Below are 27,710 nucleotides of genomic sequence, written 5' to 3'. Positions count from 1 at the left end.
TGCAGGAATATATGATGGCTTGGTTTAGAAGGTGTTGAATAACTGAAGACATTTATTTCAGACATGCAGATGATTTGCCATGCTTTTAAGACATCAAATCTGATGAATGGATTGACAAAATCTTTACTGGAAACTGCCATCCAGATCTTACAGGAATGCTTTATGATTATCAGAACCACAAGTCATGCAGTCTTATAACTGTATTTAATGACGGTACTTGGGCTTCATTCAAGGGGTTAAACTGTTACAATTTGTACATAGTATCCACTTATACAGTCAGTATATAGAACAGATATAGCCTATATTTACTGTCATTTGGATTGTGGAGAATTATCCCAAAACCTGCTGCATTCTGACCTTACATTTCATAATTTAGCTTGTTCAGGATGACCTACAGGAAGTGCATTTACCACGGTGACATTTTAACAAGGATAACTATTTTTATCATACTCTCCATCTAACATGGTGACATTTTAACAAGGATAAAAATGTATCGTACTCTGCTTCCCTTTCTTAAACGTTCCATGTTGCCATGACAATGGACTAACACTTGGAGCCAGAGTTGTCAGTATCGCTAGATAGTCTCGTTTCTCCCTTCTCGCTCTCAGACGAGGGTAGCTCCTCGCCTGACGGAGTTGTGTTCAAGTCCTGCCTGGTGGGCTGGGTGTTAGGAGCGGCCTGGGGGCCAGAATCACCTGGTTTGGACGGCTGAGCTCCGTTTGCACACACCACTGCGCCCTCTGACCTGCTGAAGCTGAACAGCTTCCCTGGGCTGAAGGTCCTGCTGGGGGATTGAGACTTCTCCTGGTTCACGGAAGCAGTCGTCACCACGGTCCCTGGCGCTGGTGTTACTGACAACGGCTCCTTCTTCAACTCCGGAGACTTCCGGAACTTGAAGCTGAGGAAACCTGGTAGTTTTGCTTCTGCCCCGGTTGGGGACTGAGGGGATCGGGCCGTGCCCGTAGAGAACTTCCCCTGCTGGGGGAAGATCTGCTTGAGCTTCATCACGTTGTTGTTGCCCAGCAGAGAGCTGGGTCTCTTGGGCTTGTCCCCAGGCTTGCCCTGTGTCTTGTCGTGGTGGTGCTGGTGGTCAGCCTTGTGGTACTCGCTCTCCTGCCGGGCCTCGGCCTGGAGTTCAGCCTGACGCTCCAGCTCCTCCTCCTCACGCCGCCTCCTCAGCTGCTGCTGGAAGTGCTGCTGGGCCTGATGCTCGTGCTTCTGCATAGGAACAAGGTAATATACAATATGTGGCATAAAGAGAGCAGACACTTTCTATGACCAGCTTTGGTTTGTGTCATGACTGTGTAAAGTTAAACACCATATGCTGACATCAACTTTCATGACTGTATGAAATCTGTTAAGTAATTAAATGATAAGGACAGCGTTATGTAGACCAACGTTACTGGAGAGTTCAAGTGAAGTGTCAGAGGCATATCCTTTTGATGCATTCAGTACAAAAAGATGCCCTGATGGACTCAAACATACTACAGTGTCTGTATGATGCAGGCATACACGATTCAAAGATTTTTTTTAAATGCTAAGAAGACACATAAAGGACACAAACTTGGAGGATGATAGTGATAGACACGGACAGTATATAACAGCTTGCTCTGTGGATTTGGCCAAGTGTTTCAACCTATGCAACTGTACCTTGAAAGCCTCCCTTCGACGGTACTCCAGTTTGGCCATCTGGTCTGCGACCCATCCAGGGATATCAGGGATGGCCACATGGATGACGTATTTGAGGAGGATGGCAAAATGCTGTCAGTCCCAAAACAACAAAGGACAGACTGAGCAAACAGTGACATAAAAACACAGAAAAGTGTAATTCATCTATACCAGAGTGGAAAGAGTGTGACGATGCCATGCTGTGTGTGTGATGTGTAGAGGGAGCTGCTTGATCTTTTCAAGCCGGCAAGATCAGTTGGTATAGCCTAAGACTCTTAGTCACAGGGTTGTGGGTACGAGCCCCACATTGGGCTCATGCCTTTCAGCAGCTCTTGTTCTTCTCAATTACCTGTCAAGTCTTTTTCAATTTGAAAAAAGACAGCACAATATGCATCTACATTATTGTACAACGCTGAAATTGATTTTCAAAACGAAATGCCGTATTTGAGTGAAGGCTGTTGACTTCCCCCCGCATTGTTTTATAGTCCGTACTCTGTGTGATTTATGTACAGCCTCCTTGGTTTTGAGAAAGGTGCTAAAACACAATGTCCACTGCATTATTTTACCTCCAGTACCACGATGGAGATGATGACCATCTCTGGGCTCAGCCAGGGGAAGAGACGCTGCAGCTGACCACACTGGCCAATGAGGTAACAGTTCACCATGATGGCTATCAAGCCCATGGCCTCCATTGCAGTCTGCACACAGAAAGAGAAGAGATTAAAATATCTCAGAGGGAACTTATCTTTATGAAATAAATAGCTGTTGTCTTGCTTTTTTGAAGAATTGCATGATTTTAAAATGGTTCTCTAAGTTAAAGCTTAATTGCAGGTGAGGTAAATATGTATTTAAATATATGTCCTGGGACATACTGTACCATGATAAACTCATAATTGGAGAATAGGAGTGATAATCTATGATTTTTGCCTTTTAAATCACAATGAATAAGATTACAGGCACTAGGGGGAGCTGATCCTAGATCAGCACTCCTACTCAGAGAACTAGAACTAGAAGCATTTCGCTACACTCGCATTAACATCTGCTAACCATGTGTATGTGACAAATAAAATTTGATTTGATTTGAGATGTCTTTGAACACGAGCCCAGATGTGAGCGACCACTAACCTGCCACTGTCCGATGCTCTCCACCCTCTGGCCAAAGGGCCTCTGCAGGCCAGTACAGAGCTTCAAGGCGTCACTCCGGATCTCTATAATGTTGTTGATGAGTGCGCACATGGCAGCCAATGGGAAGGCAGAGGAGAAGAGCACCACGTAGCCAAACTGGATGAACATCTCCTGGTAGTCCTGCAGGGTGTCCTGTTGGGTCAGAGGTCAAAAATCTAAGTCATATAACTGCATGGGCTGTCATTGAATAGCATTTGTGTTTAAATCACGTTTTACTTCAAATCTGAATGCACTATGCTTTGTATGCACCAAATACTAACTCAAGTCCAGTCAAATGAAACTAAACATGTGTACAATATAACCTAATGCACTGTGTTGCATTGATACACAGACAGCAGATCCAGTTCATAACAACAGATCTGACAACTAAGCCATACCTCATACGTCTGCATGCAGCTCTCCATCTCTGCTTGGGTAAGGATGACAGACTTGGGCTCCTCAGGCGGGTCAATCCAGGACTTTGTGGATTCTTTCTCTGGGATTGGATTTTTCCGTCTCTGACATACTACTGTGTCATAGCCACTTGGTGGGGAGACACTAGTCTCCTTGGTCTCAGATAACTCATAGTCACTGTCATCGTCGCCCATCTCAAAGATGCTGGAAGGATCCATGCCCTCCTCCACCATCGTGGGACTGTCCTCCGGGAAGCTGTCCTCGGGCTGGGTCACCATGGCAACGTCCCTGGCAACATCCACCTTCTCATTGAAGCTAATCTTCCGCTGCCTCAATGTGTCATTTATGTCCCACTCTTCCTCTGTGAACCTGTAGCCAGCCTTTAGATCTCCTCTCTTGTTATGTTCTGTCTGTCCATTCACAGGATGTGTGGCAAGGCCTTTGGGGCCTAGCAGTGATTGGATAGTCCATGAAGCCTGGGCCTTTCCTAGAGCCAGACGGCTGTACTTGATCACTATGGCCTGGAGAACTTCCCACACGATCTTGGGAGTAAATACTCCTAGTTTGTGGTGCTCGTACAGATAAGGCTGGAGCACCTCCTTGATGTTCTGGAGAAACTGGCGGAAGATCAGGAGAGTGGCTAGCATCTGTGAAGAGATCGTTTGACTGATTCTGTTATTGCTGTTCTTTCACGAGAATAATTTTGTACAATCATGTTTTCCATTTTTCAAACCTAATTGACAGATTTTACCTCCTTTAGTCGCTCCATGTCCTTGAGGTAGAATCCGATGTAGAAAAGGCTAAGGTAAGAATTGATAAACTCAAACTGCAAAATGAAGAGAAGGAGTCTGAATGAGACATGACAGTTATAAACATATATACAACAGTGTTAGTCAATAATACACCCTTTGGATAATAGAGAACAGTAGGAATAAAATAAACATGAAAAGTCTAACTTACAAAAAACATTTTAATGATGAGATTATTCTCATAGGCACTCTGAAGTCTGTAGTTCTCTGTAACAAAGTGATAAGAATCATTAAAATACATCGCTCCATTTGATACTGATTACTGAACAAACCTGTATGATCACTTTGTACTAAACCTGAAGAGATCAGAACCAGTATTCGACCTGATCCCAGATCACTACTCCTACTCTGAGTCGGGCCCTCACTGCTAGTCTGGAAAACCTGACCCTAGGCAACACAGAGGCCCTGGTTTCAATGATGGAATCTTTTGGCATAGAGGAACTATGTCACTGCCTACGTTGTTCAGGGGAAATATCCCGGAGACTCTCCCATCAAACCACGAGGCAGACAGAATGTGGCGATTCAAAACAGAAGTGTGCAGGCAAAACCAGTACAGTTGTTTTAGTGAAGGGTAGTTGATGTAAACTAGCCATTTGTGAAATGCACTCTAAAAATAACCTCTGTGATCTCAGTCTTGCTAGCTACTATTTAGTATTTTATTCAAGCGGATAAAGTAGTGATGTAGGCAGTGACGTGGTTCATGTCATAAAGAGTTCATCATTGAAACCAGATCCTAGTCGCTGTTGCCTAGGTCAGGTTTTTGAGATGACCTCATGGCTCCGATCATTCCTCACCTGTTGCTCATATCAGTGAATCTCAGCTGATCGGCTTACCCATATCATTGAGCCAATGGGCGATCTTCCTATACACCTCACCACATACAGTCACAACGATGGCCAGCAACATCTTAGGAATGAATCTTGTGATACTGGGTAACTCCTTAATTTCCATCACAAACTCCTATAAAAAGAAAGAAGAGATCAACCAAAAAAATAGAAAAATGTAATTACAGCAAGACAGGTTAATTAACCCTTGAGCCATTATCTTTGATCTTAAAAGCGCTTATCCCTGAAAAGTTGTGATTTAAACGGCAGTACACACTAACCATTTCTGACACTAAGGGATCCTATAGAGCGATTGTAATTTAAAGGACATATTCCCACGTTAGTCGAGACTGCATTCACGGTAAAAGTTGCATACAGTGCATTCAGAAAGTATTCAGACCCTTTTCCCACATTTTGTAACTAGTCTCCCAGTCCCTGGTGCTGAAAAACATACTGTACCCACAGCATGATGCTGCCACCACCATGCTTCACCGCAGGGATTGCGACAGGTTTCCTCCAGACGTGACGCTTGGTATTCAGGCCAAAGAGTTCAATCTTGGTTTCATCAGACCAGAGAATCTTGTTTCTCATGGTCTGAGAGTTCTTTAGGTGCCTTTTGACAAACTCCAAGCGGGCTTGAATGTGCCTTTTACTGAGGAGTGGCTTCCGGCTGGCCACTCAACCATAAAGGCCTGATTGGTGGAGTGCTGCAGATGTGGTTGTCCTTCTGGAAGGTTCTCCCATCTCCACAGAGGAACTCTAGAGTTCTGTCCGAGTGACCATCGGGGTCTTGATCACCTCCCTGACCAAGTACCTTCTCCCCTGATTGCTCAGTTTGGCCGGGCAGCCAGCTCTAGGAAGAGTCTTGGTAGTTCCAAACTTTTTCCATTTAAGAATGATAAGAGGCCAATGTGTTCTTGGGGACCTTCAATGTGGCAGAAATGTTTTGATACCCTTCCCCAGATTTGTGCCTCGACACAATCCTGTCTCAGAGCTCTACGGACAATTCCTTCAACCTCATTGCTTGGTTTTTGCTCTGACATGCACTGTCAACTGTGGAACGTTATATAGACACGTTTACTGCTGCTCTTTCATTATTTGTTACTTTATTTCTTATTTTGTTAGGTATTTTTCTTAAAACTGCATTGTTGGTTAAGGGCTTGTAAGTAAGCATTTCACTGTAAGGTCCACACCTGTTGTATTCGGCGCATGTGACAAATAAAATTAGATTTGATTTGTGTGCCTTTCCAAATCATGTCCAATCAATTGAATTTAACACAGGAGGACTCCAATCAAGTTGTAGAAACATCTTAAGGATGGTCAATGGAAACAGGATGCACCTGAGCTCAATTTCGAGTCTCATAGCAAAGGGTCTGAATACTTATTTAAATAATGTATTTCTGTTTTTTATTTTTAATACATTTGCAATCATTTCTAAAAACCTGTTTTCACTTTGTCATTATGGGGTAGTGTGTGTAAATTTGATGAGGGAAAACATTTATTTGATCCATTTTAGAATAAGGCTGTAACGTAACAAAATGTGGAAAAAGTCAAAGGGTCTTGAATCCACTGTACAGTATGTCGGCTCAATCGGAAATTACATGTACATTTTTTTGCTCAATATTGTACTGCTGAACCTCCGCGATATGGATTGAATCGAGCCCTAACGATACTTAGTGCTTTTTGACGAAGGAGCTCCTTTGAAACATGTCAACAATAAATATTATTAAAGAGAATTAAGCTGCAGTCCTCAACCTTCTTTCAATACTTCAATAGTGGACTATGCTTGATTCCGATGGCTAAGGGCTTGCTTCAATCTGTAGCACGGTTTAAATTTTAAGGTAATTTCCTACTGTGCCGACATATGCAGCGTTTACCAATGCCTTTAAATGTCAATATAGCTATTTTCTGTTGATTTCTGTCTCTTACCTGCATCTCCAGACAGACAAGCATGGCCAGGAAGACAAAGCAGAGACAGAGGAGACAGATGGGGAGGCTGACCATCCACCTGAAAATCGTCCTCTTCCAGGGTGGGTAGTAAAACTCCTCACAGTCTGTTATGGGGCTACACCGCTTTACACCCTGAAAAACACACACATAGTCAGACACACACCAACTAAAATGCTAACGCCCAACGTGGGGCTCGAACCCACGACCCAGAGTTTCACACGCTACCAATTGAGTTAGCCGGACCTAAGGAGGACAGAGACAACTTCCCCTTTAGAAACCCCAGGACCCCTTGGAATTCACACAACACTCTCCAAACCTATATCTCATATTACTTATCCCTGTAGACCCGTAAACTCTGGCCTTGAAGACCCGTAAACTCTGGCCCTGTAGACCCGTAAACTCTGGCCCTGTAGACCCGTAAACTCTGGCCCTGTAGACCCCTAAACTCTGGCCCTGTAGACCCCTAAACTCTGGCCCCGTAGACCCGTAAACTCTGGCCCTGTAGACCCCTAAACTCTGGCCCTGTAGACCCCTAAACTCTGGCCCTGTACACCCGTAAACTCTGGCCCTGTAGACCCCTAAACTCTGGCCCTGTAGAACCGTAAACTCCGGCCCTGTAGACCCCTAAACTCTGGCCCTGTAGACCCGTAAACTCTGGCCCTGTAGACCCGTAAACTCTGGCCCTGTAGAACCGTAAACTCTGGCCCTGTAGACCCCTAAACTCTGGCCCTGTAGAACCGTAAACTCCGGCCCTGTAGACCCCTAAACTCTGGCCCTGCAGACTCCTAAACTCTGGCCCTGTAGACCCCTAAACTCTGGCCCTGTAGACCCGTAAACTCTGGCCCTGTAGAACCGTAAAATCCGGCCCTGTAGACCCGTAAACTCTGGCCCTGTAGACCCCTAAACTCTGGCCCTGTAGACCCCTAAACTCTGGCCCTGTAGACCCCTAAACTCTGGCCCTGTAGACCCCTAAACTCTGGCCCTGTAGACCCCTAAACTCTGGCCCTGTAGACCCCTAAACTCTGGCCCTGTAGACCCCTAAACTCTGGCCCTGTAGACCCGTAAACTCTGGCCCTGTAGAACCGTAAACTCCGGCCCTGTAGACCCGTAAACTCCGGCCCTGGGACAGCTGTATGCGGTTACTGATGGAATACTTTGGCCATTGTCCTGAAGGAACCAAACAGCACGGGTAGAAATCTAAGATCGGGATTCAATCCATGATGCGTTGTAGAGCGCTGTCGACAATGTGTCTTTTAAAGGCAATGTTCTCAACGTCTGCAGACATTCATGGTAACAGGGCAGATTTCAGCTCAATCGGAAAGTATCTTTAAGTGCTCTACAACGTGCCCAGATTGAATCTCGGCCCAACTCTGAATGAATAGGATGCAATAACAAGACGCTCACCCGAAATTGGGGTCTAGGATCTTCAAGGGACTCGGCAGGAGTGTCCAGTGTCCCCCACCTGTATGCTAGCTCGGCTTCTCTCCGCTTCCACCTCTCCAGGAAGAGTGTCGCCCACACCACGTTGAAGAGGGCAAACACCACACAGCAGATGTCCTGACTGGTCTGTGGGGGAGTGGAGAAGTCAGTGAACCACATGAGATACATACAGAATAGGGGAATCTTTCTACTAAATATCAACAACAAATAACACTGGAAATGTATCACAGAGCACAGAGATGGTAAGTGCTATGGTGGGTGAAATACAGTTTTGTAATCTAGGCCAACACATCCATATTTTTTCACATTAATTTTTATGTGGTGATTAGGAGAGAAAACACATACAAATAGATTCCAACAAATCCAATCAAATCAAATGTATTTACAGTGGGGACAACAAGTACTTGATACACTGCCAATTTTGCAGGTTTTCCTACTTACAAAGCATGTAGAGGTCTGTAATTTTTATTATAGGTACAATTCAACTGTGAGAGACGGAATCTAAAAAATAAAAATAAATATCACATTGTATGATTTTTAAGTAATTAATCACCTACCAACCAGTAAGAATTCCGGCTCTCACAGACCTGTTAGTTTTTTCTTTAAGATGCCCCCCTGTTCTCCACTCATTACCTGTATTAACTGCACCTGTTTGAACTCGTTACCTGTATAAAAGACACCGGTCCACACACTCAATCAAACAGACTCCAACCTCTCCACAATGGCCAAGAAATGAGAGCTGTGTAAGGACATCAGGGATAAATTGTAGACCTGGACAAGGCTGGGATGGGCTACAGGACAATAGGCAAGCAGCTTGGTGAGAAGGCAACAACTGTTGGCGCAATTATTAGAAAATGGAAGAAGTTCAAGATGACGGTCAATCACCCTCGGTCTGGGGCTCCATGCAAGATCTCACCTCGTGGGGCATCAGTGATCATGAGGAAGGTGAGGGATCAGCCCAGAACTACACGGCAGGACCTGGTCAATGACCTGAAGAGAGCTGGGACCACAGTCTCAAAGAAAACCATTAGAAACACACTACGCCGTCATGGAACGCAAGGTCCCCCTGCTCAAGCCAGCGCATGTCCAGGCCTGTCTGAAGTTTGCCAATGACCATCTGGATGATCCAGAGGAGGAATGGGAGAAGGTCATGTGGTCTGATGAGACAAAAATAAAGCTTTTTGGTCTAAACTCCACTCGCCGTGTTTGGAAGAAGAAGAAGGATGAGAACAACCCCAAGAACACCATCCCAACCGTGAAGCATGGAGGTGGAAACATAATTCGTTGGGGATGCTTTTCTGCAAAGGGGACAGGACGACTGCACCGTATTGAGGGGAGGATGGATGGGGCCATGTAAAGCGAGATCTTGGCCAACAACCTCCTTCCCTCAGTAAGAGCATTGAAGATGGGTCGTGGCTGGGTCTTCCAGCATGACAACAACCCGAAACACACAGCCAGGGCTACTAAGTAGTGGCTCCGTAAGAAGCATCTCAAGGCACTGGAGTGGCCTAGCCAGTCTCAAGACCTGAACCCAATAGAAAATCTTTGGAGGGAGCTGAAAGTCCATATTGCCCAGCGACAGCCCCGAAACCTGAAGGATCTGGAGATGGTCTGTATGGAGGAGTGGGCCAAAATCCCTGCTGCAGTGTGTGCAAACCTGGTAAAGAACTACAGGAAACATATGATCTCTGTAATTGCAAACAAAGGTTTCTGTACCAAATATTAAGTTCTGCTTTCTGATGTATCAAATACTTATGTCATGCAATAAAATGCAAATGAATTACTTAAAAATCATACAATGTGATTTTCTGGATTTTTGTTTTAGATTCTGTCTCTCACAGGTGAAGTGTACCTATGATACAAATTACAGACCTCTACATGCTTTGTAAGTAGGAAAACCTGCAAAATCAGCAGTGCATCAAATACTTGTTCTCCCCACTGTATATAGCCCTTCTTACATCAGCTGATATCTCAAAGTGCTGTACAGAAACCCAGCCTAAAACCCCAAACAGCAAGCAATGCAGGTGTAGAAGCACAGTGGCTAGGAAAAACACCCTAGAAAGGCCAAAACCTAGGAAGAAACCTAGAGAGAAACCAGGCTATGAGGGGTGGCCAGTCCTCTTCTGGCTGTGCCGGGTGGAGATACAAGTGAGTCATTTGAATAGCTAGCTACATGTAGTCTAGTTCTAGATCTGTTTGTGCTATCTTGCAAACTCCTACACTATGTCATTGTCAGATTATGGACAAGGCTAAACTACATTGTGGATGATACAGTCTTAGGAAAAGGTGCTACTTAGAACCTAAAAGGGTTAAAGAACCACATTTGGTTCCAGGGATATCCCTTTTTGCTCCAGGTAGAGCCCTTTTGGGTTCTATGTAGAACCATTTCCACAGAGTGCTCTACATGAAACCCCAAAGGCTTGTACCTGGAACCAAAAAGGTTCCCCTATGAGGACAGCTGAAGAACCCTTTTGGAACTCTTTTTTCTAAGATTGCACTACTGACAGGTACACTACTGGTCAAACATTTTAGAACACCTACTAATTCAAGGGTTTTTCTTAACTTTTACTATTTTCTACATTGTAGAATAATAGGGAAGACATCAAAACTATAAAATAACACACATGGAATCATGTAGTAACCAAAAAAGTATTTAACAAATCTAAATATATTTTATATTTGAGATTCTTCAAAGTAGTAGCCACCCTTTGCCTTGATGACAGCTTTGCACACTTTTGGCATTCTCTCAACCAGCTTCACCTGGAATGCTTTTCCAACAGTCGTGAAGGAGTTCCCACATATGCTGAGCACTTGCTGGCTGCTTTTCCTTCGCTCTGCGGTCCGACTCATCCCAAACCATCTCAACTTAATGAAGGTCAGGGGATTGTGGAGGCCAGGTCATCTGATGCAGCACTCTATCATTCTCTTTCTTGCTAAAAAAGCCCTTACACAGCCTGGATGTGTGTTGGGTCATTGTCCATGTTGAAAAAGAAATTATAGTCCCTCTAAGCCCAAACCAGATGGGATGGCGTATCACTGCAGAATGCTGTGGAAGCCATGCTGGTTAAGTGTGCCTTGAATTCTAAATTAATCAAAGACAGTGTCACCAGCAAAGCACCACCACAACATAACACCTCCTCCTCCATGCTTTATGGTGGGAAATACACATGCGGAGATCATCCGTTCACTCACACCGCGTCTCACAAAGATACGGAGGTTGGAACCAAACATCTCATTGGACTCCAGACCAAAGGACACATTTCCACCAGTCTGATGTCCATTGCTCGGGTTTCTTGTCCCAAGCAAGTCTCTAATGAACTTATCCTCTGCAGCAGAGGTAACTCAGGGTCTTCCTTTCCTGTGGTGGTCCTCATGAGAGCCAGTTTCATCATAGCGCTTAATGGTTTTTGCGACTGCACTTGAAGAAAGTTTCAAAGTTCTTGAAATGTTCCATATTGACTGACCTTCATGTCTTATAGTAATGATGGACTGTCATTTCTTTTTGCTTATTTGAGCTGTTCTTACCATAATATGGTAAGAAGCAAATAGGGCTATCTTCTGTATACCCCCCTACCTTGTCACAACACAACTGACTGGCTCAAATGTATTAAGAAGTAAAGAAATTCCACAAATGAACTTTTAAGAAGACACACCTGTTAATTGAAATGCATTCCAGGTGACCTCATGAAGCTGGTTGAGAGTGTGCAAAGCTGTCATAAAGGCAAAGGGTGGCTATTTGAAGAATATAGAATATTTTGATTTGTTTAACACTTTTTTTTTCATATGATTCCATATGTTATTTCATAGTTTTGATTTCTTCACTATTATTCTACAATGTAGGAAATGTAAAAATAAAGAAAAAGCCTTGAATGAGTAGGTGTTGACCAGTGTGAGATCTCCATTAGCTAATGTGATGCTGCACCACCTACCTGGTCAGCCTCAGCCAGGATCCACAGCAGGAAGCCGATGACTGCAGGGTACAGCATGGAGTTGGTGTAGAAACCCAGCCAGGCAAAGTACATGCCAATCTTCACCCCAAAGTAATCACAGATGTCATCTGACTCACAGACACCAACAACATGACAGACAAAGACAGACACAATGGGTTTTTGGCTTCAGTTAGTAAATTATATTTTTAAGAAATGGGTATCTTTCCATTGATATTGTATTTTTTAGTGCAAATTATATTATCTTATTCTATGATAGAATGATCAATTAATTGTAACAATTAAGCATGCTATATTGTCTCAACAAGTGCTGCTCACCCAAAGGCTGTCTCTCACAGACAGCTTGGACCCATGACGTCATCAGCTGACTGAGGATCCGTTGCTCGTGTAGAGGAAACACTTGATAGATTACTCCTCTGGCCATTAGCTCTGGAACTGATCAGTCAATAACAAAGCTGTCTCAGATTTTATTGTGATGCTGAAGAGTTAGGCAATGAGTAAATACAAAAACAATTGTTTACTGATTGGTTGTCCCTCCAGGAAGTGGAAGTTGTGAAGGACTTCTCCTTGTTTGGCTCGCAGGTTGTCCAGCCAGTACTTGATGATGCTCTGACGCTCCTGAAGAAAAGATGTGATCGAACAACCACAGAGTTTGTGGGAACAAGGTAAAAATCAGCAACAGGACATATATCAGAGCTGTTTAAGTATGTTTGGAGATCATAGCCATAACTGATACGAACCTGGGAGGTGAAAAAGCACAGCTCGCTCTCTATGTTCTCGTATATATTATCCTCTGCACAGGAAAACCTATGTGTTCCACCTCCATACTGTGGTTTGACCACTTTGCGCATCCCCGTCAGCTCTGCACCACGCAGCAAGCTGAGGAGAGGAAGACAAGAGGGGAGAAGGACACAAGCTTTATTTGACAGTCCTGTTTCAGATGCTATTTACCTGGTCCCATATCTGACTGTTCTGTCTTGTCAACTCCTCCTATGGTCATTGTCAAACCAACCATTGCAACAGAGCACAAACAGATCTGGAACCAGGCCACTATTTATGAATGTGATGTTTACGAATGATGTGGTAACAATATACTTTTATTTTTTTATTTCACCTTTATTTAACCAGGTAAGCTAGTTGAGAACAAGTTCTCATTTGCAGCTGCGACCTGGCCAAGATAAAGCATAGCAGTTCGACACATACAACAACACAAAGTTACACATGGAATGAACAAAACATACAGTCAATAATACAGTAGAAAAAAAGAAAACAATGTCTATATACAGTGAGTGCAAATTAGGTCAAATAAGGGAGTTAAGGCAATAAATTAGCCATGGTGGCGAAGTAATTACAATATGGCAATTAAACACTGGAATGGTAGATGTGCAAAAGATGGATGTACATGTAGAGATACTGTGGTGCAAAAGGAGCAAAATAAATAAATACAGTATGGGGATGAGGTAGATAGATGGGCTGTATACAGATGGGCTATGAACAGGTGCAGTGGTCTGTGAGCTGCTCTGACAGCTGGTGCTTAAAGCTAGTGAGGGCGATGGGAATCTCCAGCTTCAGTGATTTTTGCAGTTCGTTCCAGTCAGTGGCAGCAGAGAACTGGAAGGAAAGGCGACCAAAGGAGGAATTGGCTTTGGGGGTGACCAGTGAGATATACCAGCTTGAGCGCGTGCTACGAATGGGTGCTGCTATGGTGACCAGCGAGCTGAGATAGGGCGGGGCTTTACCTAGCAGAGACTTGTAGATAACCTGTAGCCAGTAGGTTTGGCGACGAGTATGAAGCGAGGGACAGCCAACGAGAGCGTACAGGTCGCAGTGGTGGGTAGTATATGGGGCTTTGGTGACAAAACGGATGGCACTGTGATAGACTACATCCAGTTTTCTGAGTAGAGTGTTGGAGGCTATTTTATAGATGACATCGCCGAAGTCAAGGATCGGTAGGATGGTCAGTTTTACGAGGGGAATGTTTGGCAGCATGAGTGAAGGAAGTTTTGTTGCGAAATAGGAAACCGATTCTAGATTTAATTTTTGATTGGAGATGCTTAATGTGAGTCTGGAAGGAGAGTTTACAGTCTAACCAGACACCTAGGTATTTGTAGTTATCCACGTATTCTAAGTCAGAGCCGTCCAGAGTAGTGATGCTGGATGGCCGGGAAGGTGCGGGCAATGATTGGTTGAATAGAATGCATTTTGTTTTATTTGCGTTTAAGAGCAGTTGGAGGCCACGGAAGGAGAGTTGTATGGCATTGAAGCTCGTCTGGAGGTTAGTTAACAGTGTCCAAAGAAGGGCCAGAAGTATACAGAATGGTGTCGTCTACGTAGAGGTGGATCAGAGAATCACCAGCAGCAAGAGCGACATCATTGATGTATACCGAGAAGAGAGTCGGCCCGAGAATTTAACCCTGTTAGGTAACGACCATATAATTAACATTTAACCATTACAATTCCGACATAAATGTCATGTAAGAAGTGGAGTGTCTTACTTCTCAAATGTGGTTGTAATAAAGAATGCGTAGCCCTGTGTGTGTTGATGCTGTCGGATCTGGATTGTAACTTGTGGGATTCCCAGTCGGATGTGGTTCAGCAGCCATAGCAAGGTGTGGTCGTCTATGGTGTCTACAAAGGAGTAAATTGTCAGTTTCTAAGTCAGAATTTATATTTCATTTATTTAAATCTATATACAGCCACAGCCCAATTGCCATGAATTAATACTGAACCTCTGTCACAGTCATTCAATGCTTGACATGTTTATAACACTTCACATTCTAGTAATTCATCAGGCTGATCACAGACTCTTGGAACATTCAAATAAGGATCAAATGCATCAACAACATTCTTCAATGCTTGACAGAGGTAGCAACGGTAACCGTGGGAGGGTGGATCCATGAAAAGGTCAATACAATCAAATGAGGTAACCGCCCTAGTGTTTATGGGGTCTTCATTTCATCCCATCCTGCAAGAATGAGTGCAATAATTCATATCCAACCCAATTTTAGTTGGGATCCATGTGGCAAACTTGCTTTGACCAATGAGATCCATTTGTGTGAACCCACACAGCATATGTGCAGAATTATAGAGTGCCTAACTCTGAAACAAACATACAGGTAATGGATATTATTCAATCGTCCCTGCGGACATCAACGAGTGATTGGCTCATTGCCCACATCGGCCAATAAGACTCCCCCTTGAAGTTTCCCATCATGATTGAGGAGACTGAACTGTGGAAGGTGGTGATTTAGCGTACCTGAGAATGTCATTAGGATATCACAGTCTTCCGTGGGCATCATTTTCAGCCAGGATTTATGGGACATGATGTACTGTCTGGCCTGCGAGAGGCGTTTCCCAAACAAATTATCTAAAGGGGAAGAGGTAGAGGGGAGGAGAGAGAGAGATGGAGGGTAAGAATAGTCCACATCAGTCAGTACAGTGAAAAGGGAACATAATTTCTGGTCCTAACTTGTAGACTTGTTTACGTGCTGCTGTGCGGTTTGTTGCTAACTGCCAACTTTACGGTTTTTACTTTTTAATTAACGTTTCATATTTAAATGTTTTCCCTCGCTCAACTTTTTCACCCGGAAGTTTTATCGTCAGGACCTCCACCAGCCGAAGCTAAGTAGTAACATTAACCTTCCAATTGCAATTGCTGTATACATAATATAAAGCAGGACGCCTTATGGCGAGGATAGCTGTGTTGCAAGCCCAGCTTCAGACACAATCGTTAGGAAAGGGTAATTTCAGTGTAGGAAAGGATGAAACAGCGTCTGTGTCACAAATAAGTACAGATAGTAGTATAAATTCCTTCGCACGGTCCCCGCAGCCGGACAACTTTCTCATGGCTTCTGGAGGGAAATGCTGATAGGAAATGCAGACAGAAACTTTCAACCGGTTCTCCCCATTAAGCAACCGGTCGGAGTCAGAGGCCGAGCCTTCTCTGATCTCTACTCCTCCTGTTACGGGGTCTGAGACGCCGAAGCCTCCCACCATTAGCTCTGACAAATTGAAAACCCAAGTCATTTGTGAATCCATTACTCGCAGTATTAGACTTAAGACGAATCATCCAGCGATCATACACTGTTTACCAAGGGGCAGGGCTACCGACATTAATGCTAATCTTAAAATGGTGCTGGCTAAAACTGGCGAGTGTAGAGAGTATAGGGATATTGTTATCCACGTCGGCACCAACGATGTTAGGATGAAACAGTTAGAGGTCAACAAGCGCAACATAGCTTCAGTGTGTAAATCAGCTAGAAAGATGTGTCGGCCCCCTCCCAGTTAGGGGGAGTGATGAGCTCTACAGCAAAGTCTCATAACTCAATCGCTGGTTGAAAACTGTTTTCTGCCCCTCCCAAAATATATAATTTGTAGATAACTGGCCCTATTTCTGAGACTCACCCACGAACAGGACCAAGCCTGGTCTGCTGTGGAGTGACGGACTCCATCCTAGCTGGAGGGGTGCTCATCTTATCTATGAACATAGACATGGCTCTAACTCCCCTAGTTCCACAATGAGATAGGGTGCAGGCCAGACAGCAGGCTGTTAGATTAGTGGAGTCTGCCACTAGCACAGTCAGTGTAGTCAGCTCAGCTATCCCCATTGAGACTGTGTCTGTACCTCAATCTAGGTTGGGCAAAACTAAACATGCCGATGTTCGCCATAGCAATCTCACTGGAATAAAGACCTCAATTCCTGTCATTATTGAAAGATATTGTGATATCTCAAAATAGGCCTACTTAAATGACCTTTTAATGGCGTCAGACCGAGGCTCTGCATCTGTCCTCGTGCTCCTAGACGTTAGTGCATATTACCCAAGTGCAAGCCTCTGGCTTCCTGTTTTACTGCTAACCTACAAAGCATTACATGGGCTTGCTCCTACATGTCTTTCCGATTTGGTCCTGCCGTACATACCTACACACACGCTACGGTCACAAGACGCAGGCCTCCTTATTGTCCCTAGAATTTCTTAGCAAACAGCTGGAGGCAGGGCTTTCTCCTATAGAGCTCAATTTTTATGGAATCGTCTGCCTATCCATGTGAGAGATGCAGACTCTGCCTCGACCTTTAAGTCTTTATTGAAGACTCATCTCTTCAGTAGGTCCTATGATTGAGTGTAGTCTGGCCCAGGTGAATGGAAAGGCACTGGAGCAACGAATTGCCATTGCTGTCTCTGCCTGGCCGGTTCCCCTCTCTCCACTGAGATTCTCTGCCTCAAACCTTATTACAGGGGCTGAGTCATTGGCTTACTGGTGCTCTTCCATACCGTCCCTAGGAGGGGTACGCCACTTGAGTGACTGATGTGATCTTCCTGTCCGGGTTGATGCCCCCTTTTTGGTTCGTGCTGTGCGGGAGATCTTTGTGGGCTATACTCGGCTTTGTCTCAGGATAGTAAGTTGTTGGTTGAAGATATCCTTCTAGTGGTGTGGGGGCTGTGCTTTGGCAAAGTGGGTGGGGTTATATCCTGCCTGTTTGGCCCTGTCTCGGAGTATCGTCGGACGGGGCCAGTGTCTCCCGAATCCTCCTGTCTCAGCCTCCAGTATTTATGCTGCAATAGTATGTGTCGGGGGGCTAGGGTCAGTCTGTTATATCTGGAGTTTTTCCTAGCCACCGTGCTTCTACACCTGCATTGCATGTTGTTTGAGGTTTTAGGCTGGGTTTTCTGTCCAGCACTTTGTGACATCAGCTGATGTAAAAAGGGCTTATAAATACATTTGATTGATTGATTGATTGACATGGGTGACAGATGGAGAGGGAGGATTCTGCCAAAACCTCATTGTCAGCTTCCATTCCATTCCATTCATTCTTCTGCCCATCAACAAGGCCAAAGCAGTGTGTTACTGCATTCCTCTGTCTGAAAGTTAGAAATGGACACAGGGCCTCCTGGGTGGCTCAGTGGTCTAAGGCACTGCATTGCAGTGCTAGCTGTACCTCCAGAGACTCTGGGTTCGAGCCCAGGCTCTGTTGCAGCCGGCCGCGGCCGGGAGGTCCATGGGGCGACGCACAATTGGCCTAGCGTCGTCCGGGTTAGGGAGGGTTTGGCCGGTAGGGATATCCTTGTCTCATAGTGCACTAGTGACTCCTGTGGCGGGCCAGGCGCAGTGCACGCTGATCAGGTCGCTAGGTGTACGGTGTTTCCTCCGACACATTGGTGCTTCTGGGTTGGATGTGTGCTGTGTTAAAAAAGCAGTGCGGCTTGCTTGAGTTGTGTTTCGGAGGACGCATGGCTCTCGACCTTTGTCTCTCCCGAGCCCGTACAGGAGTTGTAGGGATACGACAAGACAGTAACTACTAACAATTGGGGAGAAAAAGTGGGTAATAATAAAAGAAATGGACACAGATCATCCCAAAACAGAAAGTATTAGACATGATCATTTTCTACATTGGCATGATTGAAAAAGAGTTTGGCTCCTCTTGTACAACACAGGGTCTGTGTATTTAAGTTGTTTGTACAACAGAAGATAATGCACACAGTATTTACTCTACTAAGCTGCAGTACTTGTATGGTAGCTTTGGCGCACTGCAATTGAAAACCAACCACTACATGGGAAGTACTAAACACAGGATCTGCTGATTTTAAAGTGTCCAACTTAATCCAGTAAAACCACGTGACACCAAATAAGAATGAGAAACATTGACTGGCAATCCCATAAATGTTCTGTTACTGTCATGTCCTGTCCTCTAAAATGCCCTGCCATCTCTCTGTCTCTCTCTCTCTTTCACTTTCTCTGTCTCTCACTGTCTCACATTTACACCCACACACACACACCACTAGGCTGATTGAGGGGTTGGGTTAAATACAAAAGACACATTTCGGTGGACGCATTCGGTTGTGCAACTGACTAGGTATCCTCTTTCCCTCCCCTAACGTGTGAGCCATGTCTAGATTGTGAAGTGAAATTAATCTTGTCACTCTAACCAGGTGCCACTGTAGGGCTTTAGTTATGAACAGCATCAACTACTTTATCATTCCCCATTCTTACACAACTAAATTGTATACTTTTATCTTCACTGCCAACACTGTTTAAACCTAGGTACTGCTATAGTGCTGGGACTGCTAGGTCTACTAGTAGCAGCGTGTCAAAAGCCATCTATCAGCAGATATAGGAAATGGGGTCATGTTCCTTTGATTGTACCTACTGACTTTACTGTGGTGCTCTTTTCCTAACCAACACTTTTACTTTATGATCAACACAAATCTGCCCAATATAAATTACAGGCCAATTTTGTGTGTGAGTGTGTGTACTGAAGTGAGGATAATAGTCTGACTGTAAAAAAGTAGAAATGCAGTCCAAAGCCTACTGAATGTGGGTTATCCCCATGTCCCCTCATTCAATAGCATATCTGAGCCTGTATTCATTAGGCGTCTCGGAGTAGCAGAGCTTATCTATAATCGACAAGGCTAAACTGATCCTAGATCATCACTGTACTCTCAGACGCTTTATGAATACAGGCCCTGAGCATTGAGTCATTATCCCCCATCACGGACAACTTTAGCATTTTTGCTCATTAGCAGCTGTTCAACTACTTGCTACTTTGCAACTACTTAGCATGTTAGCTAACCCTTCCCCTAACCCTTTTAGATAACTATTTGCCTAACCTTTTAACCTAACTCCTAAACTTAACCCTAACACCTAGCTAACGTTAGCCAATTAGCCAACTAGCTAGAATTCGTAACATAGCATACGTTTAGAAAATGTGTAACATATTGTACGTTTTGCGAATTTGTAACATATTCTGAGTTTTGCTACTTCATTATGTATATAATACAAATTGTAATTGTAAACATATATGAAATGTGTGATGGACATCCACAAATTGACTAAATGGAATGTCTCGGATTTACATATAGAATAATACCAAATGCTCTGAGACCAGTTTGATCTCCATCTCCAAATTGATAATAAAGCCATGTCCTGTGCAATAGTTTTTTGGCACTGCTGCTGATGACTTTCTTCAACCGTTGCGAAACATAACAGTCAGTTAGCTATCGCCTCTACCACGTTGTGACAGAATTTTCAAAAACAAAAGGAAGTGCGGTAAAATGCGTCCGAGATGGTTCGGATGACTGCCGCTTGCTGTGATATTGTGAACTGTGTGCTGAGTATTTGCGTAAGAAGTGTGGACGTGTAAGACATGTGTGTGATTGCTTAATGTATGCACATTGCGCAATCCATTTTTTTCAAGACAAAGTTTAATAAAATAGCCACTTTTGGCTACTCAAATCCAACATGAAATATTTAGCTGTTAATCGTAGTTTCCGTTTAAACTCCCTTGTTTGACTGCTAGATTACTCAAATAAATAATGTAATCCATTATTTATTACAATACATAGCTGACATCATAACAATATAATAGACTGAAATGCAGTCCCATTGCCTTGGACCCATAGGCTAGGCTACACCTGTGGGACCACAAAAGACAGATGCCACATTCGGCCCTGCTCATCGGAATGCGCACAATGCTACCGGACGCGACGCGACGCACCAAAAACAAAAACAATCGTGGCATGTAGCCTAATATGAACGGTGTATGAGATTAACCTCAAGTACTGGGGTAAATGGCATTTTGCGTGAATGTTTGAGAATACTGCATCATAGTCTCGTACTACCACAAATAGCATTGATCATTTTCCTCCCTACAACCATCTAACTTGAATTCATGCACCTCACGACGACAAATACTCTATTCCTCAAGACACTCACCCAGGACACCGAACGACATTGAATACGTCTGTTTTTGCTTAGTTATCTTGTCGTCTTCAGTGGGCACCATCCTCTCCCCTACCCTGTCGCCGTCCGCGGTGCTGTTTACAGACGCGGTGGGATCAGGTGCCCCAATCGTCACGATCATGGTGCATTAAAAGACAGCGCTACAACTATGGAAGGTGATGTTGCATGAGCATTGTATGAACAGGGTTGGTGATACCCGCCTACCCTACCTGTTCGTGCTATGACCTGAACCTGGCAGAAAGAGTCTGGTTGTAACAGGTTCTCTCTCCCTTGAGCGTTCATATGGAGAAGGTCTGGCCGTGTATTCATAAATAGTCTCAGATTAGGAATGCTGATCTATGATCAGGTCCCCCATGTCCATGTAACTCATTCATTAATATGATTTCAAATACAGAACTGATCATAGATTAGCACTCCTACTCCGAGACACGATGAATACGGGCCCTGATTGTACTGTAGAGCCAAAATATCAAACCATTCAGAGTACTTTTATCTCAAAAGGACCCCTTACCTCTAATCAAAATGATGTGATCTGCAAGTCATTATTATAGATGCTCACGAAGAGAGTCTTTGGATAGACCTATGAGAAACCCGTATTTGCAATAAATATAGTTTGTGTTTAAAAAGCCCCTTTGGAGTGCACCGATTTATTGGAGATACTTCTCAATGCCGTTATACTTTCAGATTCTGCAGTACAGTGTCATGGCCGCTAGAGAGCAGTCGTGTTAAAGTATGACAAAGACAGACGCTTCTTGTTGGTATAAAGGGCAAGAGACAGGACATCCCGATGAGGTGCCAGCCTGCTTGCTACCTTGGTGCCCTAACTAAACTCCTACAGGGAACACTAGGTAAATTATCTGGGCCCGTATTCATAAAGTGTCTCAGAGTCAGAGTGCTGAGGTCCCGCCTGTCCATATAATCATATTCATTATGATCTTAAAGGCAAAACTGATCCTAAATCAGCACCCGCCTACTCTGAGATGCTTTATGAATATGGGCCCAGGTAGCAGTGCTGCTGCTGAGCTGAGTAAATGCTCTGTAATCCACTGTCTCTCCCTACTCTGGCAGAATACCATAGGCATTGGGGCTTTCTGGTTGATGGCTAATCAATGGGGTTGATAGAGTACAGTAAATCTAGTCTGGTGACATGGCAAAATCCAACTGAATTGCCGTTGAGGATGATTGTTAATCTTGTTGGGCTTTTGTTGGGGAGAGGCTATTAGTCGATGTAAAGGAAAAAGCTTTTGTATTAAGTATTCATTGTAAATGTTGGTTTAGTCTTCATTTGAATAGGATTATAACATTCATTTTGCAATGCAAGTGAGGAATTCAGCATACTTTTTAAATTGCTTACAATAACTTGACGATTAAATATGAAAAGATACCAGGCTTCTAAGCAGCGTTACAGTACTGAAAACTCATAGATGACTGGGTCAGCTCAAATTAATCATGTAAGAGCCAGATAATGCCAAATTAACAACAGTTTAATTTTATTTATTAGTTTTTTCACCAGGTAAGTTGACTGAGAACACATTCTCATTTACAGCAACGACCTGGGGAATAGTTACAGGGGAGAGGAGGGGGATGAATGAGCCAATTGTAAACTGGGGATTATTAGGTGATCGTGATGGTTTGAGGGCCAGGACAGCAGGGTTAACACCCCTACTCTTACAATAAGTGCCATGGGATCTTTAATGACCTCAGAGAGTCAGGTTACCTGTTTAATGTCCCATCTGAAAGACAGCACCCTACACAGGGCAGTGTCCCCAATCACTGCCCTGGGGCATAGGGATATTTTTTAGACCAGAGGAAAGAGTGCCTCCTACTGGCCCTCCAACACCACTTCCAGCAGTATCTGGTCTCCCATCCAGGGAATGACCAGGACCAACCCTGCTTAGCTTCAGAAGCAAGCAAGCAGTGGTATGCAGGGTGGTATGCTGCTGGCTAATAAGTCAACAGGGGCAGGCAATAGACAGGTCAATGCAGGCAGGGGTCAGTAAACCAGAAGTGGGGCAACGGTACAGGACGGCAGGCAGACAGACAGAGGTCAATAATCCAGAGGTGGGGCAAAGGTACAGGTCGGCAGGCAGGCAGTCTCAGAGTCAGGACAGGCAAGGGTCAAAACCAGGAGGGCAAGAAGAAGAGAGACTGAAACTCAGGCGCTGAGACCAAAACCCTGGTTGACTTGACAAACAAGACGAACTGGCAACAGACAAACAGAACACAGGTATAAATACACAGGGGATAATGGGGAAGATGGGCAACACCTGGAGGGGGGAGACAAGCACAAAGACAGGTGAAGCAGATCAGGGTGTGACACACATTTACAGATGTGATTGATAGTAATGCAATGACAAGTGATTGACCTGACATGAGAAGCCAATTGAGCTCAGGTTGTGTTTGACAGATCCAGGGACACCATCGAGGCCCATTGTTTCCTTCCACCTGCTGCTGCTTCCACTCTTAACCTCACCCTCAACTATCAGCAAGAGAGAGGTTTTGCCCTCTAATGTGTTTACTAGTCAGGCGGCCATGGGACTGAAAGGGGCCAGGCAAATAGGAAGTGTAATTAGCAACGTTAGTAGCCAGAGACAAAAGGGGTCAGAGTTCTGCAACCCCGGGTAGGAAGGAGGTAGCAATTATAAGCGGCCATTCCATTCTTGCAGTTTGGGTGGAGTGGGGAGATGTGGCCCCCTTGCCTTTCTGGGTCTCAAATTGTCACTAAAGACACCCAGACCAGAACAAACCCAGAGCAAACCCAGCATTCTCAGACATCATTGTGGCTCAAATCTGCATTTTTAAAAACCTAATTGGCCTCAGATACCTGAGGACGCTCAATAGCAAATGACTGGTGGCAGAGATGACAAGCAGAGATGACCTAAAAAGGTTATTGCGAATAGTTCCCATCACACTGAACCTACAACACGATAGAGGGATAAGCAGGCAATTCTTCATATATCAAATTAAGATGAGGTTTAAAGGGGACTTTAACCTAAAGTACATATCAAAGTTGTCTACTTTTGTTGGCTGTTGTTGATTGATCCAGTTTTAAAGTCCATATTTTAGTTATTTGGTTAGTTTCAGCAGCATCTGTCTACTAGTTACTAGCTAACATTAGCTTCATAAGGCAAAACATTTACAGAATGCATCCAACAGCACACCTCTGGGCAGAGCTCAACAGGGGATATTTCCAACCCACAGTTAGCCAAGTTAGCTAGCTATAGTTATTTTTTTTACAGTTAGCTTAGTTAGATATCACTCCTACACTCATAGGTTTGCTAACTACCAAAAACACTGCTCCATGCCTCCAAAATCTTTACATTTAGTTGATTGTGACATATCCACTTAATAGGGCATTCAGGCCTGCTTTGTGCTAACCTGCAGTGCAATTTGCACAATCATGCATACGCTGTGTGAACTCTATTACATGGACATTAAAGTTGCAGTACTGTTGAAGAGTTTCAGTTTTAAAAAATATATATAAAATCAGGATTGTGATAGTATGAAATTGCAGTGGTTTGCCAGTAATGTCAGCAGTTTTGATGTCTCTACCTCAGACATTTTTCATCGAAAGAGACTGTTGTCCAGTGTGGCGGAGTGTGCCAAAATGGAATCAGACCAGAACACAGACCTACATTCTCCTCTTGGCTTCTCTCATGGTGAACTGGAGGTCCATTGGTTCTGACTGGAATAACATCGATATTAAACAAAGGATTTCCTTTTTCATTTAGACAGGAAAGAGGTCTCACTTACTGAATTCTATCATTTATCAATTGTCACCCAGTCAAACCACTTTAAGCTTTTCAATTAATGGTTTATGCAGCATAGAGGTTTTGATGTCCCAATCATAGAGATCCTATTAAATTACTCAAATGATTCTAAATCCTAATTCTATTGTCCCAATACCATGGCATCAGGTTGATGAACTGATATACAAAACAAAAATTGATGCATCAACCAAAAACCAAAAATCTCATATTTGGACTCATCAGACCAAAGGACAGATTTCCACTGGTCTAATGTCCGTTGCTCATGTTTCTTAGCCCAAGCAAGCCTCTTATTATTATTTGTGTCCTTTAGTAGTGGTTTCTTTGCAGCAATTTGACCACGAAGGCCTGATTGACACAGTCTCCTCTGAACAGTTGATGTTGAGATGTGTCTGTTACTTTGACTCTGTGAAGCATTTATTTGGGCAAACATTTCTGATGCTGGTAACTTTAATGAACTTATCCTCTGCAGCAGAGGTAACTCTGGGTCTTCCTTCCCTGTGGCGGTCCTCATGAGAGCCAGTTTCATCATAGCGCTTGATAGTTTTTGCAACTGCACTTGAAGAAAGTTGCAAAGTTCTTGAAATGTTCCACAATGACTGACCTTCATCTCTTAAAGTAATGATGGACTGTCATTTATTTTTGCTTATTTGAGTTGTTCTTGCCATAATATGGACTTGGTCTTTTACCAAATAGGGCTATCTTCTGTATACCACCCCTACCTTGTCACAACACAACTGACTGACTCAAACCTATTAAGAAGGAAATACATTTCACAAATTAACTTTTAAGGTGGCTACCTCATGAAGCTGGTTGAGAGAATACCAAGAGTGTGCAAAACTGTCATCAAGGCAAAGGGTGGCTACTTTGAATAATCTCAAATATAATATATATTCTGATATGTGTAACACTTTTTTGGTTAGCAGATGATTCCATATGTGTTATTTCATAGTTTTGATGTCTTCACTATTATTCTGCAATGTAGAAAATAGTAAAAATAAAGAAAGACCCTGGAATGAGTAGGTGTGTCCAAACTTTTAACTGGTACTGTATATATACAGTATATTACATTTGAATGTTTTCCACCAAGTCCTCCAACCAGGGGTGAGGAAGGTAAAGGCATAATAACAAATAAATACAAATAAACAAATATACATAAAAAATATTGGTTAGAAATTATGCAGGTAATGTTATTTTATAGATCAAATATACTTGAAATCTATCTCCCCGTTATATCCGCTAATTTCATAGCTGATCTTTCCCCCCATTCTATCTGCTAATTTCATAGCTGATCTTTCCCCCCATTCTATCTGCTAATTTCATAGCTGATCTTTCCCCCCATTCTATCTGCTAATTTCATAGCTGATCTTTCCCCCCATTCTATCTGCTAATTTCATAGCTGATCTTTCCCCCCATTCTATCTGCTAATTTCATAGCTGATCTTTCCCCCCAGAAAATAGTTTGTTCCCATTGACATTCTTTGTTAGTTATTTACCCCCCTTTTCTCCCCAATTTCGTGATTTTCAATTACGATCTTGTCTCATGGCTGCAACTCCCTAATGGGCTCAGTAGAGTCGAAGGTTGAGTCATGTGTCCTCGGAATCATGACCCGCCAAACCGCGCTCCTTAACACCTGCCAGCTTAACCTGGAAGCCAGCCGTTCAACTGACAACCGAAGTCAGCCTGCAGGCACCCGGCCCGCCACAAGGAGTCGCTAGAGCGCAATGAGCCAAGTAAAGCCCCCCCACCAGACCCTCCCCTAACCCAGACGACACTGGGCCAATTGTGCACCGCTCTATGGGACTCCTGGTCACAGCCGGTTGTGACAGACTGGGAACAAACCCGGTTGTAGTGACGCATCAAGCACCTTAGACCGCTGCGCCACTCGGGAGTTCCACATTGGCATTCTTTCTAACGGGATCTTTGCTGGCAAACATTATTTGTCTTTCTGCTGTTCTACTATAATTGTTCTCAATGTAAAAGGCTAGATGGTGTGCCAGCTTTCTATTCCGCAACAAAGCCTCCTTCACTCACGCCGCCAAGCTTACCCTAGTAAAACTGACTATCCTACCGATCCTCGACTTCGGCGATGTCATCTACAAAATGGCTTCCAACACTCTACTCAGCAAACTGGATGCAGTCTATCACAGTGCCATCCACTTTGTCACTAAAGCACCTTATACCACCCACCACTGCGACTTGTATGCTCTAGTCGGCTGGCCCTCGCTACATATTCGTCGCCAGACCCACTGGCTCCAGGTCATCTACAAGTCCATGCTAGGTAAAGCTCCGCCTTATCTCAGTTCACTGGTCACGATGGCAACACCCATCCGTAGCACGCGCTCCAGCAGGTGTATCTCATTGATCATCCCTAAAGCCAACACCTCATTCGGCCGCCTTTCGTTCCCAGTTCTCTGCTGCCTGTGACTGGAACAATTGCAAAAATCGCTGAAGTTGGAGACTTTTATCTCCCTCACCAACTTCAAACATCAGCTATCTGAGCAGCTAACCGATCGCTGCAGCTGTACATAGTCTATTGGTAAATAGCCCACCCATTTTCACCTACCTCATCCCCATACTGTTTTTATTTATTTACTTTTCTGCTCTTTTGCACACCAATATCTCTACCTGTACATGACCATCTGATCATTTATCACTCCAGTGTTAATCTGCAAAATTGTAATTATTCGTCTACCTCATGCCTTTTGCACACATTGTATATAGACTCCCCCCCTTTTTTTCCCTACTGTGTTATTGACTTGTTAATTGTGTAACTCTGTGTTGTCTGTTCACACTGCTATGCTTTATCTTGGCCAGGTCGCAGTTGCAAATGAGAACTTGTTCTCAACTAGCCTACCTGGTTAAATAAAGGTGAAATAAAAATAAAGAAAAAAAACATATAATTTGTGCTAATTGAATAAAATAATGCTGTTCATTATGGGTCATTTTGGAGTTTCCTTTGAGACAGATATAAGTGGAACTGATCCTAAC

At 43.8% G+C, this 27,710-nt stretch overlaps 1 protein-coding gene across 1 annotated transcript; it reads right to left on the bottom strand.

Annotated features, from left to right (window-relative positions):
* Nucleotides 1–34: 34 nt before the first annotated feature.
* LOC115103263 (anoctamin-8-like) lies at nt 35–21,154 on the bottom strand. Its single transcript, XM_029624092.2, has 17 exons — nt 20,926–21,154; nt 15,473–15,583; nt 14,712–14,844; nt 12,957–13,095; nt 12,738–12,834; nt 12,535–12,651; nt 12,199–12,326; nt 8,234–8,395; nt 6,809–6,961; nt 4,889–5,015; nt 4,207–4,262; nt 3,998–4,072; nt 3,231–3,893; nt 2,794–2,985; nt 2,235–2,366; nt 1,651–1,761; nt 35–1,218 (listed from the first exon to the last, which is right to left on the bottom strand). The coding sequence occupies exons 1-17, from the start codon at nt 21,071–21,073 to the stop codon at nt 544–546; spliced, it is 3,219 nt and encodes a 1,072-aa protein (XP_029479952.2). The 5' UTR covers nt 21,074–21,154; the 3' UTR covers nt 35–543.
* Nucleotides 21,155–27,710: the final 6,556 nt, after the last annotated feature.

Source organism: Oncorhynchus nerka, linkage group LG20, assembly GCF_034236695.1.
Source record: "Oncorhynchus nerka isolate Pitt River linkage group LG20, Oner_Uvic_2.0, whole genome shotgun sequence".
Classification (NCBI taxonomy): domain Eukaryota; kingdom Metazoa; phylum Chordata; class Actinopteri; order Salmoniformes; family Salmonidae; genus Oncorhynchus; species Oncorhynchus nerka.
This window is presented reverse-complemented; position numbering and strand designations above follow the sequence as displayed.

Bases quoted from the DNA above. Each gene is read 5' to 3' on its own strand.
- LOC115103263 (XM_029624092.2), bottom strand. From the start codon at position 21,073: ATGATCGTGACGATTGGGGCACCTGATCCCACCGCGTCTGTAAACAGC. The intron at 4,073-4,206 runs GTAAGTTAGACT...TTCATTTTGCAG, and splicing joins TCATCATTAAAATGTTTTTT to TTTGAGTTTATCAATTCTTA. The intron at 1,762-2,234 runs GTAAAATAATGC...TGGGACTGACAG, and splicing joins TCTCCATCGTGGTACTGGAG to CATTTTGCCATCCTCCTCAA.